At 36.4% G+C, this 14079-nt stretch overlaps 1 protein-coding gene across 11 annotated transcripts in view; it reads left to right on the forward strand.

The window, feature by feature from the left end:
* MYO9A (myosin IXA) overlaps positions 1–14079 on the forward strand; it is a 280075-nt gene that overhangs the window by 58462 nt on the left and 207534 nt on the right. For all 11 annotated transcript variants that reach the window (XM_058737154.1, XM_058737157.1, XM_058737152.1 and 8 more), the window contains one exon: positions 4981–5043. In XM_058737154.1, coding sequence (XP_058593137.1) covers positions 4981–5043 — 63 coding nt within the window. The remainder of the gene's footprint in view (positions 1–4980; positions 5044–14079) is intronic.

Genomic DNA, 14079 nt, shown 5'->3' on the forward strand with positions numbered 1-14079 from the left:
ATCATATGGAGTAGCTTTACTGCCCTAAAAATCCTGTGTGTTTTGCCTGTTCATCCCTTTTTACTCACTAACCTTTGGCAACCACTTATATTTTTATAGTACCCCTATGTTTTGCCTTTTTCAGAATGTCATATAGTTGGAATCATATAGTGTATGGTCTTTACAGTTTGGATTCTCTGCCTTAGTACTTAAAAAAATTTTTTTTTAAATGTTTATTTTTGAGAGAGAGACAGAGGGAGGGTGGAGCCGGGGGGGGGGGGTGGGGTGGTGGGCAGAGTGTGAGAGGGGGAGGAGCAGACAGAGGAAGACACAGATTCCAAAGCAGGGTGTAGGCTCTGAGCTGTCAGCACAGAGCCTGACGCAGGGCTCAAACTCATGAACCTTGAGATCATGACTTGAGCCTAAGTCGGATGCTCAACTGACTGAGCCACCCAGGCACCCCCTTTGCCTTAGCACTTTGTATTAAAGTTTCTTCCACACCTTTCATGGCTTGATTTTATTGGGCTAATGTTAAATGTATGTATTAATTTGGAGATAATTGACATCTTGGGCTATTTAGAAATGCTTTTAAGTTTTTGTATTTCTTATTTATTCCTAAGTATTTTAATGTTTTGTTGTTATTAAAAGTGTGATTTTTCTCTTGCATTATATCTTCTAGTTGTTTGCAGATATATATGAAAGTTACTGATTTTTATATTCGTATCTTATTATCTTAGTTATTTTATTTTTTGCATTTTACTGTCGTATCTCTTACCTTTTCTTGGTATATATGCAAAAATAGATATTTTTACCTTTTTTTCTGCTCTTACATCTTTAGTAATTTTCTCTCTTGTCTGATTCCAAGTAATTTTGTTTCAGACCTTTATATGAATGACTTTACTTTTTTCCACTAAGTAAAATGCTGGTTTTAGGACATTTTATCACATTAATGGATTAGTATCGATTTAAATTTTCTGTGAGTGGTTTTCTGAGTAACAAAATGATATTGCATTTTATCAAATGCATTTTTCACATTTGTGGAGATTAGCATAATCTTCATTCTGAGATATATCAGTGTTATCATTATTTTCCTAATATTGGATCATTTTGTGTTCCTGGGAAAACAGTCCCACTTGGTCAGTACAAAAAGATACGTACACACACACTCACATACATACGTACACAAACATATTTTTGTAGACACATATAAATTGGTTCTATTCTGTTTTCTAGTTTTTATTTATGAGTTTTGCATCCATATTAATAAGTGAGATTGGCCTTTTTCTTTTTTAGGCTATTTTAATTATGCTTACTATTTTACTTCTTTTGATTTTAAAATTTTGACCAAAACTATGTGCATTCTCCCCCTGCCAACAAAAACAAAACAAGAAGGATAAATCCTTCTTCAGTGATAAGTTTCATAACTTATTTCCTTTCTTATTAAAACTATGTTTCCAAAGGTACAGTTGGTACTTTAACTAATAAAAATGGGATGCAGTCAAGTTGTCAAGTTGTACTTTTCTAGTATTTATGATTGTGATGCAGGAGAGGTTGATAATAGGTACAGTAGTATGTATTGCTTTGTAACTTACAAAATATCATTATATATATTCATTGATTCTTAAGACAATTTCATGAAGTAGGAATGGCAGATGTTTATTTTCCCATTTTATGAATGAAATCCTGGCTCTTAATGTTAAGTGATTACCTAAAATGGTTAATCTTTTCTCTTACAACAGTGATGAACAAAAATCTTTATCTTGAGTAGTAAGTTAACAGATACATATTGAAAAAATTTTTTTTCATTTCAAAAATTTCTAACTCTTAGCAAATACATGTTAAGCATTTTTCTTTCATTTTATCATTCATTGGGCAAACATTTATGGAATTCATTTCTAGTACCAGGCACTGTGCCAAGTGTTGAGGACAAAAAAAATATATACACTTGTCCTCTGCCATTAAAATTCTCATAGTCTTTTTGGGAAGACGTGTTTACATAAGAGGATTACAGTAAGTGAGGTAAGTACAGTGATTAAAGCACGCGTCTGGGAGAGTTCACAAAAAAGGATTTTTATCTTGGGTCTTGAAAAATTGCTAAGAAGAAAAAGTGGTAAATCGCATTATTGATTGAGGAAATGAATGGAATCATAACAAGAGCTTGGTGTACTTGAGGAGCAAGTTCAGAGGCTATAATGGTCAATTGGTTTCAGATTCTGAATAAAGCTCCAATGTTTATAATTTATCCTTTTGACATTGGGAAGGAGATTTTAAAAATTTTATTATATAAAATGTCAAACATAGAAGTAAAGAGAATAGTAAAAGGAATGCCCATTTGATTAAACAGTTATCCCATTTTGCCATACATACTTCCATCTATTTTTTTCTTTTTCTTTGCTGATGTATTTTAAAAAACAGTCCCAGGTAGATATAACATCAGTTTACCCATACATACTTTAGTATGAGCAGCAGTGAATGAGGAATAAAATGAGTAGATCTTATTTTATAGGTAAATAACTCTCAGAGCAGTATAACTTATGGATTGGAGGGGAGGAAGGAGAGATGTCTAGGAGTATGTTGGTATAGCTGAAAGAGAGAGGCTTTTAGTTAAAATAGATCTGGTATCCAGTCATAGTTCTGCTGTTTACTAGCTGCATGATCTTAATATCTTTGAGCATCAGTTTCTCCACTTATGAAATAGGCAGTAATATTTGCCATGCAGAGTGGGTGTAGGATTTCATATACTATGTAGAATCTAAAACACAAATGAGTAAACAGAAAGCAGATTTATAGCTATAAACACACAGAACAAATTGATGGTTGCCAGAGGGGAGGAGGATGGTGGAATGGGCAAAATGAGTGAAGGCTGCCAGTTATGATTGAATAAGTAAGTCATGAAAGGCATTGCATAGGGAATATAGTCAATGATACTGTAGTAGTGAGGAACCGTAGCTACACTTGTGGTGAGCATAGTATAATGTATAAACTTGTTGAATCACTATGTTGTACACCTGAACACCTGAAACTAATGTAACATTGTCAACTAAATGTTGACATAGTCAAATAAAATAAAAGAATTTAACATACTAGTTTATGTTAGTTCCCTTTGTCCCATCTTATACAGATAAGACCCTTAAAGTTTTAGTAGTTTAGAGGTGATGATGTTTATTCAGAGGAAATGATGCATTTTAATTGCTGGTAGTGGTAGTGATAATGGGCTTACAAAGAAGGCACATTTGAGCTTCATTTTCATTTTCATTTCCATCCAATGGATGGAACCTATTGGATAGAGAGTGGGTATAGACTGTAGAATTAAAAGTGGAAAGAAGAGCATGAACAATACAGTCAGGAGTGAATGGTGTGCTTGTGGAAATAACCTGTATGTGGGAGTGACTGAAATACTGAGCATGCAGTGGGAGGGAACTGATGGCAATAAAAGCTCCAAAGTCAGATTTTGACCCCACAGAGGTTTGTGCTAAGTAATTTGGATTTAGTAGGCTAAAGCTTTTAAATTTCAGACCATAGGAGCCTCTTTTGCAGTGGAAGCTTAACTAATTGCTTCAGTTTGGTAATAGGTATTGAAGACTTGAAGTGGTGGGGTACAGGCTGGATAAAGAGAATAACGTATCAGATGTTTATGTTTCAGTTCCTCATTACTTTTAGGATAAAATCCATTCTTCTGGCATATGGTATATTGGTTCTTCTTGATCCACTCCACTTGTCTGTCTCATTCTTTAGCCATGTTAACTAATTATCTTCCTTGATGTTAAGTACCCTCCTTTTATGCGTTTATACAGTGCAGTTCTCCTTGCCTTCTTCTGGTCAGTCTTTCAGATTTTAGAGTCATTTAGTCAGTCATCAAATAGTTTTTGTGAATGTTTACTATGTGCTGGGAACTCACCTCTATATGAATTGTTCCTTATGTAATTTTTTCCTTCTTGGATTGAGTCTTACCTATCTCTCTTGGTATATCCATAATATCGTGGTCATTGCTCTATAATAAACCCTATACCAACTCAGTATGATAGCTCCTTGTTTACATATTTCCTCCACTAGTTTGTAAGCCTCTTGAGAATAGATAGTACATCAGTATTTTCATATTTGAACAGTGCTTAGTACAGTGCCCAATTAATGAATACTTACTGAGTAAATAATAAATGAATAGATTCCAGAATGTGGTAGTAGCATGAGTATGTTAACAAATGTGTCTTTGAGCCTTATTTAGGCATCTGATGAAAGTATAATATCTGAAAGAATGTGCAGTGGCGTGGTATCTGGGTGGCTGAGTCAGTTAAGTGGCTGATGTCAGCTCAGGTCATGATTTCACGGTTCGTGAGTTCGAGCTCTGCATTGGGCTCTCTGCCGTCAGCACAGAGCCCGCTTTGGATCCTTGGTCTCCTCTCTTTCTGCCTACCCCCTTCCCTGCTCACACTCAAGTGCGTGTTCTATCTCTCTGTCTCTGTCTCTGTCTCTCAAAAAATAAACATTAAAAAAAACACAAAGGGTTGCCTGGGTGGCTCAGTCAGTTAAGCATCCTGACTCCTGGTTTGGGCTCCGGTCATGATCTCACATTGGTGAGTTCGAGCCCCATATCAGACTCCATGCTGAGAATGTGGAGCCTGCTTCAGATTCTCTTTCTCTGCCCCTCCCTTGCTCATGCTCTCTCTCTCTCTCTCTCAAAATAAACTTTAAAATATTTTGAAAAGAACGTGTAGTGGTACATGAACCTGGAAAGAAAGTAAAGTCTATGCCATGGGTGGGTCTTCTGTGCCATGTTTTGAACTTGTGACTTTATTTTGATTTATTGACTCCCCTCTGCCGAAGACTTAACGAGTTTATGAATTTAACGCAGATAACATTGCCAGCATTTATAAAACAGTTGTAATGGTAAATGTACTAAAATGATATGGATAGTATTCTTTGTACTTTTGCATCTTCTATGAAACAGTATTTATCTACCTTAAGCTTTGTTGTTTATATCAACCAATTTTATTTTTCTTCTAGTGCCTATGTTGAAAAATATCTACTGGAGAAGTCCAGACTCGTTTATCAAGAGCATAATGAACGGTACAGATTTTTATTAGTATAATTTAATTAAGTTAACATTTGTATTATGCGGATCAACTTTTAGGATGTTTGTATATTATGACTTTTAATTCAGTTTATACTGTGTAATCCCTTTATGTATAATTGCTGTTACTATCACTGGCAGAACATTGCACTTTTTCAGAGGCTGCTAGGAGTTTTTTTTAACGGGTACAAGCATACCTTGTTTTATTGCACTTCATAGATACTGTGATTTTTACAAATTTGTGGCAACCCTGTGTTGAGCAAGTCTTTTGGCACCATTTTCCCAATAGCATTTGATCACTTTGTATCTCTGTCTCAAATTTTGGTAATTCTTGGAATATTTCAAACTCTTACCTTGTTATTATATTTGTTACCATGATCTGTGATCCATGATTACAACTAGCTGAAAGCTTGGATGATGGTTAGCATTTTTTTTTTTTTTTAAGCAATGCAGTGCTTTTAAATTAAGGTATGTACATTGTTTTTTAGACATAATGCTATTGCATACTGAAAAGACTATAGTGTAGTGTAAACATAACTGTTATATGTACTGGGAAACAAAAAAAAATTATTTGCCTCATGTTATTTTGATATTTGCTTTATTGTATGTAGTGGTCTGGAACTGAAACCCACAAACCATTATCTCCAAGGTGTGCCTGCACGTGGAACTGTTGCCCTTTCTAAATTCTAGGCAAACTGTCCAAACAGGAAAACAGTGGTATCTCAGATTATTGCTTTTTGTGAGCATTGTGCCTTTGGGCTTTTCCCCATGTCTTAGTGTTCTATTTCTAATTTGAGAAAATTTTTATTTTTTATTTTATTTTTTTTTTAAATTTTTTTTTCCAACGTTTTTTATTTATTTTTGGGACAGAGAGAGACAGAGCACGAACGGGGGAGGGGCAGAGAGAGAGGGAGACACAGAATCGGAAACAGGCTCCAGGCTCCGAGCCATCAGCCCAGAGCCTGACGCGGGGCTCGAACTCACGGACCGCAAGATCGTGACCTGGCTGAAGTCGGATGCTTAACCGACTGCGCCACCCAGGCGCCCCGAGAAAATTTTTAATAAGGCACTTAATTTTGTTATAATATATGAAGTATACGGGACTTCAGAGATGATATCTGTAACTTTGTACGGATGAAGAAACCAAATGTCAGGGGAAAGAAAGACCCCAAATGTAAGAGCAGTAAATAATTTGCTTCATGCTACAGTGAGCCAAAATAAAGTTAAGAATCAGAGTTTGAAGTTAAAGAGACCTACATTCAGGGGCACCTGGGTGGCTCAGTCGGTTAAGCATCTGACTTCAGCCCAGGTCATGATCTCACAGTTCGTGAGTTAGAGCCCCGCGTTGGGCTCTGTGCTGACAGTTCAGAGCCTGGAGCCTGCTTCAGATTCTGTTTCTCCCTCTCTCTCTCTCTCTGCTCCTCCTCTACTCATGCTCTGTCCCCCTTCTCTTTCAAAAATAAACATTAAAAAAAAAAAAAGAGGCCTACATTCGAATATTGACTATGCCTTTGGCATCTGTTTCTTTGATATTTATTCCCATTATACAGATAGAAGACAAGAGTTATTTGGAGGAGTAAATGAAATAACATTTATAAAGTGTTTAGGAGCAGCTTGGTGGCTAAGTCAGTTGAGCGTCTGACTCTTGATTTTGGCTCAGGTCATGATCCCAGGGTTGTGGTATTGAGGGTTGTGGTATTGAGCCCTGCATCAGGCTCCGTGCTGAGCATGGAGCCTGCTTGGGTTCTTTCTCTCTCTCTATCCCTCACTTGAGCTTGCTGTCTCTCTAAAAGTAAAAATAGGGGCGTGTGGGTGGCTCAGTCAGTTGAACGTCCGACTTCACCTCAGGTCATGATCTCATGGTTCCTGAGTTCAAGCCCCACATCTGGCTCACTGCTGTCAACGCAGAGCCTGCTTCAGATCCTCTGTATACCTCTCTCTGCCCCTCTGCCACTCTCTCAAAAATAAATAAATGAAACGTAAAAAAAATAAAATAATTAAAAAAAAATTAAAAAGTAAAGTGCTTAGTGTGGTCCTTATATATAAAGTTCAGTAATTAATAGCTAAAATTATTGTAATGAATACCTTCCAGGTTAGGACTAGAACTCAAGACTGTTAATTTTTCTGTGGCTAGCAGATGAGGAAATTTAAATTAGAAGTTTTTTGAAATGAGGGGAAGGGAGTTTTAGGAAGGGATTAGCTTCATAAAGATTTGTAGAGCTAAAAGATACTGCCATGAGAAGATTAATAGTAACTTTTTCTAACACATTTTAATGGAATGGTAGGGATATAGCATCGTTTCAACAATGGGAGGGAGATAAATAAGATCCAGAGTTTATAAACTAATTCACTATTATTTTTCTGGATTCTATTTGTGGATAGATGTATAATCTTTGTTATGTGTTGCTGTGTTTGGGTTGCTAGTATTTTGTTGAGGATTTTTTTATGTCTGTATTCATAAGGGATATTGCTGTAAGTTTTTTTGTTTTTCTCCTGATGTCTTTGGTTTTGGTATCAAGATAATACTGTCTCATAAAATGAGATGGGAAAAGTTTGGGAAGGATTGGGTTAATACTGTTTTAAATGATTGGTAGAATTTACTAGCGAAGCCATCTGGTTCTGGGGTTTTGGGGGAAGTTTTGATTATTAATTCAAACACTTTAGTTATTATAAGTCTCTGTAGATTTTTTGTTTCCGTTTTAGCCAGGTTTTAAGGTTTTTATCTGTCAAGGAATTTGTCTGTTTCATTTAGTTCATCTAATTTGTTGACAAAAAAAATTATAGTATTCCCTCATAATATTTTTTATTTCTAAAAGACTAGTAATAATGTTTCCCCTTTTCTTCTTGAATTTGAGGTTTACTCCTATCTTTGTTTGGGCTGCTATAATAAAATACCTCAACGTGGGAAGGCTATAAACAATAGGAATTTATTTCTTAGAGTTCTGGAGGCTGAGAAGTCAATGATCAAGGTGACAGCATGGTTGCATTCTGGTTAGAGTTCTTCCTGGTTCATTACTCATACCTTCTTGCTTGGTCCTCATGTGGTGGAATGGGATAGGGAACTCTGTAGGACCTCTTTTATAACATTACTAATCCCATTCATTAGGGCTCTACCTGTCATGACCTAATCAACCCCAAAGGCCCCACTTCCTAATACCATTACCTTTTGGGGTTAAGATTTCAAGATAGGACTTTGAGGCGCACACATTCAGACCATAGCAATCTCCCCCACCTTTTGGGTCAGTTTAGATAAGAGTTTGTCAATCTTGTTGATTTTTTGAAAGGACCAAGTTTTGGTTGATTTTTCTGTTTCCTGTTGCCTATTTTATTTCCCTTCTCATGCTTATCACTTCGTTCTGCTTGCTTTGGATTCATTTGCTCCTCTTTAAATTAAAAAAAAATTTTTTTTAAGCTTCTTAAGGTGAATGGTTAGATTTGAGTTCTTTCTTCTGTTTTTTTTTTTTTAATTTTTTTTTTTCAACTTTTTAATTTTTTTTATTTTTGGGACAGAGAGAGACAGAGCATGAACGGGAGAGGGGCAGAGAGAGAGGGAGACACAGAACCAGAAACAGGCTCCAGGTTCCGAACCATCAGCCTAGAGCCTGACACGGGGCTCGAACTCACAGACCGCGAGATGGTGACCTGGCTGAAGTCGGACGCTTAACCGACTGCGCCACCCAGGCGCCCCATCTTTCTTCTGTTTTAATATGGGTTTACAGCTAGCTATAAAGACCCACTGAACATTGCTTCAGTGGTTCCCATGTTTTGGCATGTTGTATTTTTTTTTTTTTTAATTTTTTTTTTTCAACGTTTTTTATTTATTTCTGGGACAGAGAGAGACAGAGCATGAATGGGGGAGGGGCAGAGAGAGAGGGAGACACAGAATCGGAAACAGGCTCCAGGCTCCGAGCCATCAGCCCAGAGCCCGACACGGGGCTCGAACTCACGGACCGTGAGATCGTGACCTGGCTGAAGTCAGACGCTAAACCGACTGCGCCACCCAGGCGCCCCTTGGCATGTTGTATTTTTGTTTTCATGCATCTCGGTGTATTTTCTAATTTCCTATGTGATTTCTTCTTTGAACCCATTGTTATGTAGGAGTGTGTTTGTGAATTTCCTTCTGTATTTTTGAATTTTGGAAATTTGTTATTGGTTTTTGATTTCATTGTAAGGTCGTTAGAGAACATAGTTTGTATGATTTCAGTTTCCTTACGTTTAAACTTTATTAAAAATTTTTTTAAGGTTTTTTATTTTTAAGAGACAGAAACAGCACGAGTGGGGGAGGCACAGAGCGAGGAGACACAGAATCCTAAGTAGGCTTCAGGCACAGAGCATGATGTGGGGCTCAAACTCACAAGGTGCAAGATCATGACCTGAGCTGAAGTCGGACGCTTAACTGACTGAGCCATCCAGGCACCCCTATTTAAACTTTATTTATTTATTTTGAGAGAGAGAAAGAGAGGGAGGGAAGGACGGAGGGAGGGAGAGAGACAGAATCCTAAACAGGCTTTGCATTGTCAGCGCAGAGCCTGATGTGGGGGGCTCAAACTCATGAACTGTGAGATCATGACCTGAGCCAGAATCAAGAGTCAGACACTTAATGAGCCACCCAGATGCTACAGTCCCCTTACATTTATTGAGACTTGTTTTATAGTGTAACATTTTTTTTAAAGTTTATTTATCTTAGAGTGAGTGCACAAGCACGCTTGGGCACAGAAACAGGGAAGAGCAGAGAAAGCGGGAGACACAGAATCTGAAGCAGGCTTCAGGCTCCAATCTGGCAGTACAGAGCCTGACCTGGAGCTTGAACTCACAAACTGTGAGATCATGATCTGAGCCGAAGTTGGACACTTTAACTGACTGAGCCACCCAGGCACCCCAGATAGTCTAACATTTTCTAACCTGGAGAATGTTTCATGGGTAATTATCCTGCTGTTGTTAGATGGAGTATTCTATAGATGGCTGTTAGGTCTGGTTGGTAGTTAGTATTTTTCAAGTTTTCTTTTTCCTTGTTGATCTTTTGTTCTGTTTATTATTGAAAGTGAGATGTTGGAATATCTCAGTACTATGTTGAATTGTTTTTTTTTTCCTCTTTTTTCAGTTCTTTCAGTTTTTGCTTTATGTATTTTGAAGCTTGTTTTTATATGTATTTATATTTAGAATTGTTACATCTTTTTGACCAATTGACCCTTTTGTCATTATAAAATGTCCTTTGCAGCTAGTAATAATTTTTGTCTTAAGGTCTATTGTATCAGATGTTAATATAGACATTTCAGCTTTCTTTCACTTATTTTTTTTGCATGGTATTTTTTCCATCCTTTTTACTTTAAGCCTTTTTGTATCTTTTAATCTATAGTGTGTCGGTTGTAGATAGCATATAGTTGATCTTACTCATCTTTGGACTCGAGTGTTTAATTAATTTATACTTAATGTAATTGCTAAGATAGGATTTATGAATGTTATTTTGCTATTTGTCTTATATATTTTTATGATGTTTTAGTTCTTCTATTCTCCAGTTACTGTTGTGTTTTGGATAAATAGATGTTTTCTGTGTACCGTTGGCATCTCTTATTACATATTTCTTAAGTTATTTTATTTAAAAAAATTTTTTTTTACATTTATTTATTTTTGAGAGACAGAGAGAGAGAGAGCACAAGTTGGGGAGTGGCAGAGAGAGAAGGAGACACAGAATCCAAAGTAGGCTCTAGGCTCTGAGCTGTCAGCACAGAGCCTGACGTGGGGTCTGAACTCATGAACCATGAGATCATGACCTGAGCCGAAGTTGGATGCCCAACCGACTGAGCCACCCAGGCGCCCCTTAAGTTATTTTCTTAATGCTTCCCCTGGCAATTACAGTTAACATTTTATCAATCTTCTTTGGAGTAATAACTTAATTTTGATAATGCACAAATAACTTTGCTCCTGTGTAGCTCTGTTCCTTTCCCTCTCCTTTGTACTATTATTATCATATAAATTACATCTTTATAATGGTAGATCCATCAATACAGATTGGTCATTGTTTTTTGGCTGGTGTCTTTGAGATCTAATAGGTGGGAAAAGAGTTACAGACAAAAAACTTAAATACATGCTATCTTTTATATTTACTTACATAGTTGCCTTTACTAGTACTGTTTATTTCTTCACGTTTAATTGAAAATTGTCTGGTCTCCTTTCATTTCAGCTAGAAAAAGGCCCTGTAGCATTTCTTATGGGACCCATCTGCTAGCTATAAAGTCTCTTAATTTTTGTTTATCTGGGACTATCCTAATATCTCCTTTATTTTTGTAGGATAGTTTTGTTGGACATATAATTTTTGATTGGTAGTGTTTTTAGTCTCAGTACTTAAAAGTGTGTTATTCTTCTGGTGCCATGGTTCCTGATGAGAAATCTTTTATTAGGATTCCTTGATTAGCATATCTTTTCATGGTGCTTTGAAAATTTGTCTTTGTGTTTAAATAGTTTTAATTTGTCTAAATGTTAATCTCTTCAAGTTTTTTTCCCTGGAGTTTGTTGAGTTTCTTGGATGTGCAGTTGTTTTTTCATCACATTTGGAGAGTTTTTGATCATTAGTTTATCAGATATTCTTTTTGCTCCTTTCCTCTCTTTTTGGGACTCCTATTGTGCGTGTGTTGGTGTCTGCTTAATGGTGTCCCACAGATATCTGAAGCTCTGTTCAATTTTCTTCATTAATTTTTCTTTCTCTTTAGTTTCAAATGACCTGTCTTCAGGTTCACTGATGCCTTCTGCCCACTCAGGTCTGCTGTTGAGTGCTTTTAAGTAGTTTTTCATTTTAGTTATTATATTTTTCAATTCCAATTCCTTTTTGATTATTTTTTTAAGTTCTATATATTTATTGATAGGCTCTATTTGATGAGACACTATTCTACTTTCCTTTAGTTCTTTCACATGGTTTCCTTCAGTTCTTTGAACGTATTTAAAATAGTTGATTAAAAATCTTGTGTACCAAGGCTTCCTCAAGGACTGTTATTATTGATTGTGTTTTTTCTTTTGTATGTGCTATACTTTGTTTCTTTACATGCCTCATACATTTATTTGAAAATTGGACATTTCAAATAATAATTGGACATTTAAAATAATTGTGTGGCAGCTCTCGAAATAAGATTCTGCTGTTCCTACTGTTTGTGGTTGTTTTTGTTTATGTTTGTATCGTGACTTTTTGAACTAATTTCATGAAGTCTTTAAGTGTGGCCATTCAAGTATCTGCTTGGTTAGCTTAGTTGTCAGCTAGTGATTTGATTAAATGCTTAGAAACTGTAAATCTCTTAGTCTTTGCCTCAGGGCATTCTGTTTGTATTGATTCGTTCCTTTAATACTGAGGCATTTTTATTTTTTTTTTATATCAAAGTAGATTTTATTTTTTTATTTTTATTTTTTAAAATTAATTTTTTAATTTTTTAAAATTTACATCCAAATTAGCATATAGTGCAACAATGATTTCAGGAGTAGATTCCTTAATGCCCCTTACCCATTTAGCCCATCCCCTCTCCCACAACCCCTCCAGTAACCCTCAGTTTGTTCTCCATATTTATGAGTCTCATCTGTTTTGTCCCGCTCCCTGTTTTTATATTATTTTTGTTTCCTTTCCCTTGTGTTCATCTGTTTTGTCTCTTAAAGTCCTCATATGAGTGAAGCCATATGATTTTTGTCTTTCTCTGACTCACTAATTTCACTTAGCATAATACCCTCTAGTTCCATCCACATAGTTGCAAATGGCAAGATTTCATTCTTTTTGATTGCCGACTAATACTTCATTGTGTATATATATACCACATCTTCTTTATCCATTCATCCATCGATGGACATTTGGGCTCTTTCCATACTTTGGCTATTGTCGATAGTGCTGCTATAAACATGGGGGTGGCATGTGTCCCTTTGAAACAGCACACCTGTATCCCTTGGATAAATGCCTGGTAGTGCAATTGCTGGGTCATAGGGTAGTTCTATTTTTAGTTTTTTGAGGAACCTCCATACTGTTTTCCAGAGTGGCTGCACCAATTTGCATTCCCACCAGCAGTGCAAAAGAGATCCTCTTTCTCCACATCCTCGCCAACATCTGTTATTACCTGAGTTGTTAATGTTAGCCATTCTGACAGGTGTGAGGTGGTATCTCATTGTGGTTTTGATTTGTATTTTCCTGATGATGTACACTCAGGCATTTTATAATTCTGCCTTTGCCGTTACTTCCTGCATGTGTATCCCTTCAAGGTTAGCCAGAGGTGAGAGTTCAGTACCCTCTTTGGTCTTTGCCAAGAAGACATGAAGCCCTGGGCATGTGCACAGCCTTACGTATGTGCATGGCCTTCTCGACTCCTAGGAATGTAGAATTAGAATTAGAATATAGAATTAGAATATTAGAATATAGAATTAATTCCAATTTTAATTGGAATTAAAAGCTGGTGTGGAGATCACATTTCCCTTTAAATTTTTGTTAACCTGTTGTTTGTCCCAGCATTTATTCATTGTTTAATGTAGCTGATATGTTTCAAAAAATTGCCTGTAATTTTCTACCAATGCCCCTGGGGAAAAGGTTTTCACACTGGGCTAAGTGTGAGTAATGTCAATAAAGGCAGTTTTGAACTGTCTGGCCTCTTCCAGGGAACCCCCAGATAGTTTAAATAATGATATTTCTCAGAGAATGAGGCTTTTCAATGAGCTCTAACTCTGTTCTGCTCTCTTTTGAAAGCTGCCAGGCTATTGGTGTCCATCACCATTATAAGCTAGTGGTTTTGAAGGCTACCATGGATCTGGTGAACAGGAGATGGAATAGGGCAAGTTAAAAGGCTACAAAGGTTGGATTTTTTACTGAGATTGGGCTGTTTTTCTTATGTAAACACTCCTTGGATTGCTTTAAGCTTTGAGGTATTTTCTAGAGTTCTAAAAAAGTTGATTCTGACAAATTTGCCAGTTTTCTAATTGGTTTTATGAAGGAGAGAATTTTCAGGTCTTAACCTTTGCCATATAGCTGCCTTCACCCCTCTCTTTTGAATTTAGCATCCAAAACATCATTTATT

The sequence above is a fragment of the Neofelis nebulosa genome, chromosome 7 (assembly GCF_028018385.1).
Source record: "Neofelis nebulosa isolate mNeoNeb1 chromosome 7, mNeoNeb1.pri, whole genome shotgun sequence".
Lineage (NCBI taxonomy): Eukaryota > Metazoa > Chordata > Mammalia > Carnivora > Felidae > Neofelis > Neofelis nebulosa.